This window comes from Kryptolebias marmoratus, linkage group LG15 (genome assembly GCF_001649575.2).
Source record: "Kryptolebias marmoratus isolate JLee-2015 linkage group LG15, ASM164957v2, whole genome shotgun sequence".
NCBI lineage: Eukaryota > Metazoa > Chordata > Actinopteri > Cyprinodontiformes > Rivulidae > Kryptolebias > Kryptolebias marmoratus.
In genome coordinates this window covers 6,764,047-6,770,046 of record NC_051444.1, presented here as the reverse complement: position 1 = coordinate 6,770,046, position 6,000 = coordinate 6,764,047, and the positions used below count along the sequence as shown (strand labels likewise).

The window sequence follows — 6,000 nt, the reverse complement described above, 5'->3', positions numbered from 1 at the left end:
AAAACTATAGAAGTAAACTCTTTCAAGCCGTACCATATAGCTCAGAACACCATTTTAATACTTTGCAGTGAGTACTTTTAAAATGCTGTCTGTGCTAAATGTGCTTTCAGTGCTCTGAGATCATTAAGATGAATATTTTGTTTTTAAAAAAATACTCAAACTGTTTTTTTTTTTATATGGGTTGCAATACTTTTGGCAGTGAGGTAAACTTACATCAGACCAGATAAAACCTAATTTTTCAAAATCCAATCGCTTATTTATTTGTTTATGTGTTTTTTTCTCCCTCAGAGTACATAGATGTTGTTTTTAATGCTGCAGCTCATGGTCGGATCGGTTGTTTGGCTACAAATATCCCTGCAGTCTGAGTTGTGGCCGCTAGGCGGCGACGGAGAGCCCCGTTTCTGTAAAAACAACATCTCACCTTCTTTCTTTAGTCCAAGTGCTGGAGCACGTTTGAGTTACCATGGAGTACGTTCGCTGTCATGTAGTTCGGCGTTAATACGCCGTGAATAGTTGAAGAGAGGAGGGGGGGGGCGTCTTTCGTGAGGATACGGGGAGCCGGACTCGAGCCATGGCTTCACGGGAGGAAGGAGAGCCTTTGCACGGCAAAACAAGGCACCACGACGGCGCTGGAAGTGTAAACAGCTCAGAGGGCTTCAGGAACGGCTATGTGAAGAGCTGCGTCACCCCCCTTAAACAGGACCATCAGAGGGGGTTTTTGTTCAGCCTGTGCAGGTTTTGCAACGAGGACGTTCACAATTCAAAACTGTTGAAGGTCTCGGCTCTCCACGTCGGCGCGTTCGTCATTTTCGCGGTTTCTTTCCTCATTTCCAGGAGCTTGCAAAGTGACTCGCCATGGGATTTGCGGACTTTTTTGTCGGGCTTCACCCAGTCCGTCAGCCCCCTGTTCAGCATAGGATGCGCTTTCTTCTTTTTAACCTTCTACCTGAGGAGGAAGAAGAAGCAGAGCAGCAAGTCGTGGCTCCTGTCACTGCCAGCATCGTGTTACCTCGGGGATTTTCTGGTTTTGCGGTTCTTGCAGTGGGGAGAGGACCAGCACCAGATGCAAATGGTGGGCAGGTTGTTGTTCGTGTTGGGATGCGTGGGGCTGCTCACGCTCATCCCGACGCTCAAACTCAAACACAGCGTCCTGGTGCTGGTTTTCGCCAGCCTCGTGTGGCTGCTGTCCCTCACAAGTTTGAGCGGTCTGCCCGCGCTGCTCAGACCGCTCTTCGCCTGCTTTGCGGGGGTTTCGGGCTCCCTGTTCGGGATCTGCTTTGACCGCTGCTACCAGACGAGGGAAGCACCGAGCGGGACCTCCGGCGCCGAGGAGAAGGTGCCCGTCATCAGACCGCGGAGACGCTCCAGCTGCGTCTCTCTGGGGGAGACGTCCACCAGCTATTACGGCAGTTGTAAAATGCCTCGGAGACCCTCGTTGCCTTGCATATCTAGAGAGCAGGTAGGTCCCGACCCCCCTGCAGGACCAGGTCTGTTGTTGTTGACAAACAAACTGGGCCAGCGTCAGAACAAAAAAGTTGGTTCTCAAAACCAAGCAGGCAACCAGACGCACACCTCCATGTGTGGCTCAATCTAATGCAACTACAACCTAATGTCAGTGTTATTATTAAAGCAGCCTGCTTTCTAAATGTCCAAGTTTAAAGCTGCTGATTGCAAAGTAAACACAAAAAGTTTCTCCTGAACTATATCAAATGGGGCCGTTTGAAACACCTGTAGTTTTTCCAGGTGTATGAATATGCGATCCAGAAATGTGGGTACGCGCTCAGTGTAAACAAAGTAAGCACTCTGCTGAATCTGCAGAAGCTCGAGTCATGTGACCGACCTACAGCAGGTAATCTGCAGGTAAATAAATACGGTGGAGTCGGACGAGAGTAGAGTTTTATAAGTGAATCTGCTGCTAAACACAAAAAACAAAAAAACACGCCAGAAACTGCATCAGTTAACACCACCTAAACATGTAGGACGAGTCAGGCTGAAGCGGCTGTAATCATACAGCGATGAGATCTGAGGTCATATGAAAATGGAAAAAAAAAAAACTGCTAAGGGAACCTGGATGTCCAAGCAGGGAGCGAGAACACAATAAAACGTGTCGTTTCCGAAGCAGCCACGCTTGGAAATAGAACAGTATTTAGAAATGTACAGGAAAAAGTTAGTCTGTGGCCAACATATAGCTTTGCATGGATATCCCTACAATTTACTGATATTGCAGTGTCAGTGCGTGCAATATCAGTAATGCAAAAGTTTCTAAAAAAAAAAAAATCCCAAACGCAAACTTCATGCCAAAAACAAATTTGTCATTCAGATGGATGCCAGCAGACAGAGTACTGTGAGCGTTGTAATGACAGAGCATTTGGGTTTATCACAATATCCATTGATATTGTAATCACAAGCTTTCCTAATTTTGTGCAGCCCGAGTAAATTTAATATAAAATACCTGTAATTCACAATAATCCAGATCTGATTCCGTCAGTAATTCTAATTAATTGTCAGCGCTGAATGAGGTTAACCTGCGTGCAACACTTCTTCTCATATGCGTCACATTTTCTTCATGTCTGGTGAAGACTTTGAACAGTAGAGTAACGAAGAACCAGGGCCCGTCTACGTCCTGCAAGCAGAACAGCAAAACAACCCGCAGCGGAAGCCACCGATGTGGCCTACGGTCGGACAGCTGTTGTGGTCGACAACTCAGAGTGACAGTGAGCCGTGTCAACAGTCCACATACGGAGGGCGCGTTGTGTCCTCTGTTAAAAACTTGTCCAAACTGTCTCAGAATGACTTTGAAAATTGATGCTCCTTTTCACTTTCCATTGGCTTCGAAAAGCAACTCACCTACATATCAGAATATCAATACTATCATGTTGCGTGCAACTCGTTAAGGACGGAAAGCTCGCAGTCGCAGCACACGGGCTGTTGCCTTAGTTTGTGTGTGGACATTCCTGTCGGCTGTGGGCTTTTAAAAACAAAGCTTGCTGTTCTGTAGTGGATGCCAGGCCATCAGGTCACACACATTGTTTCTCTGACCTTCGAGGTTTGTGAAATGATAAGAGAACTGAAGTGTGTGTGAGATTGTCTCAGCTGGGCTGCAGTTTTGCTTCTTAACCTCAGTAAACCAGAACTAAAACGGTGGATCTTTAAAGTCTTATTCTCAAACCTGCTACACCGCTTCAAATTTTCCTTAAAAGATACAGAAGTTTTACATCCCAGAGTGTTTTGTTTTAAGCAGCAAAAAAAACTAATTTCATGGAAGTTTTATTATTTTTTTAAAGTAACTTTTGTACTGAAGGCCTCAGTCCCCCCCACCACCACCACAAAAAATACTTAACCCTTCACGTGTCAGGGTTAGTTTACCAGTGCCTGGTATTTCAAGCATGCGCTGCTCCTACAGCCGTTCACTCGATCATTTTCAGCGGACGGTTAAATCCGGACGTTATGTTTGACTCAAGTCGTGTAACTTTTTTTTTTTTTTAAATCGGCAATCAAAACAATCCAACTCCTGAGCGAGTCCGTAATAACTCGTGCTTTAACGCGTTCTTGAGTTTTTTGTGTGTGAAGGATAATTGCAAACTGAGCATGAGAAGAGTGTGCTGGCTGGGCCCGCAGCTCTTTGTTACACTGCATCACTTTGTGGCGGTTTCATATAAAAATGGACAGCTTTTGCGTCAGAGGGAGGCAGAAAGGAGTTACAAAGAAACAATTTAAAAAGGAGTCACTCAGGGTTCACTGGTAATGTCGAACATGTTCTTCATCTTCGCACACGTTTTCCACACAGAACCCCCCTCCCCCGTTGTGACAGGGTCACTGGTTTCTGTCTCTCACCCGCAAAGACAAGAGAATTGTTTTTCTGTGAGCAGCTACAAGTTCAAGCAGCAAGTTCATCAGCAGGAAAGAAGTGACGCTCTAGTTTTACCACAATTTTTACACAAATAATAAAAAAAACTTTATTTCAGAATAAACATTAATACAGAACGCATGCCAAAGGAGACAATAAAAGGCTGCATTCCAAACAACTAAAACCCAATGCTTGAAACTAGTGTCGCGTATTTAATAATATCTCTGAATATTTTTAATACCTCAAGTCAGTTTCTTAAAGGTAATCTCCACAATCTCATAAAGACAGGTCAAAAATACATTTATAAAGTAAGAAACTAAATCTGCACTTTTTTTTGCTCATGTCAGTGGTTAATGTGTCCTTAAATTAAATATTTCTAAGTAAAATTTGAAACAAGCTGCCAACTACCGCGTGTGTTTGTTTACCTACAGAAACAGCCAAAGTGACTGAAAACAGGTCAACAATGGCGACGTCCATTAAAGAGCTGTTTGGGATGGAGAAGTCTGACAATTTTGATGTATTGGAATGTATTTAAACTCAGATTTGTTGAGTGAAGTGCTTTGTTTACACTGAGTGCGTACCTGCATTTCAGAATTCCATATCAGTATATGTGGGAAACTCCTGGAGTAAACTCTTTCAAACTATATTTCAGGATGATTGTTTTATGTTTGATTTAATAGTTTCCAATGAGTACCTTTAAGTGCAAACTGCTTGGTAAAGATTGTGCAACAGGACAGCACAATCAAGTGTTTCATTCAACATTTTTCCGAGTGTGCATATTGTATATTTTATTCTAGGTAGTTCAGCGTTCACTTGCAGTCGCTTGTCTCTTACTCTGCAGTGTTTTGTTTTTCTTCAGATGATGAAACAAGTTTGTTTTGTTTCTATCTGTGGTGGTAGTTTTCTTGCACGTTTCATAAATTTGTTGGAGGACTGCTCTGCGTATTACTGGCGTAGCTTCTTGAGGCCAACACACTGCTCTAATCCCCGCTGGATCCACTCCTTGTTGGACCGAGATCACTCAGAGTTGTAGTTTTACCATAACATGTCGTTCCGCCGTTAAAAAGTCACATCAGCCTGATCGACGTGTTAATATTCTGTTTAATATAACAGCTGTGGATGGAAGCAATTAAAACGGACTGCAGAATACAGCGAGCAGAAGCTGCAGCTCAGACACAGAATCTGGGTCCGATGCTACCATTAGGTGATTGATTTTAGGAAAAAATTACACGGGATAAAAGTTTGGACAATACTTTTGCTTATATGTTTAAGTCTTTATCAGATTCTTCAGAGAATAAGATAATTCGTCACATTTTTGAAGCCCCATTACGGCACGTCCTGATCCATTTCCGGGCCTGGAGTTATAGCTCTCAGAATCTTTATCACTTAAATGTGTAATCTGCTGTTACATCATCTGAAGAGGATTTTTCAGAAGGTAATCGAGTGTCGCTGCATGTTGCATAACATACAAAATGAAAGGCCGCACAGCCTTTGAAGGAATGCATATCACCCGCTGCCTTTCACGAGAAATAACAACGACTCTCAGCTACTATCACACCAAATTTTAGCATCTGTAAAACTGACTGAATTATAGTTATTCTTGTGTTTGTTAAAGTTGCTTAGCTTTGGCGGCTATCTTGAATCAGGTTGACTTCAAGCATCAGTTATTGTAGATGTAAATCCATTTAAAGCTGTTCAGTGGCTCGGGAGATATTTTGCTAACATGGGCAAAAACACTATTGCCCACCTTTTAACCTTTTTACGGTGGGTAATAATGGTTAAACATTGGAACAGTATCTACTTATTGCCGACAATTATTTTGTGAAAGAGCACTGAGAGTGTTTGAATGTTTGATGAGAGGGATGGATTTGTCCTCCTCTGACAACTGAGGCCTCTCACGCAAACATATTGTAGCAAACATGCTTCATGTTTTATGGAAAACATGGGACGACATGAAGAAATGTCACAGCATTAAAAAAAAACGTTCTGAATTTTATAAACAGTGCCTCTAAGGAAGAAAAAAAACTCTGAATATAAACAAAGCAAATGTAAAGAAGAGCACCTCTGTTTTTATTTTAGAAGTTTGTAAAACTTATGCATATATGTTTATGAATGACTGAAAATTATATGTATTATAGGCCTTTTTTATATCC

The 6,000-nt window shown here is 42.6% G+C and overlaps 1 protein-coding gene across 1 annotated transcript in view; it reads left to right on the top strand.

Moving 5' to 3' along the window:
* Positions 1-425: 425 nt before the first annotated feature.
* The window catches only part of pde3b (phosphodiesterase 3B), a 44,923-nt gene continuing 39,348 nt past the window's right edge, over positions 426-6,000 (top strand). The window contains exon 1 of the mRNA XM_017442006.3: positions 426-1,459. Within this exon, the coding sequence (XP_017297495.1) occupies positions 572-1,459 (888 nt within the window). The 5' untranslated portion in view covers positions 426-571. The remainder of the gene's footprint in view (positions 1,460-6,000) is intronic.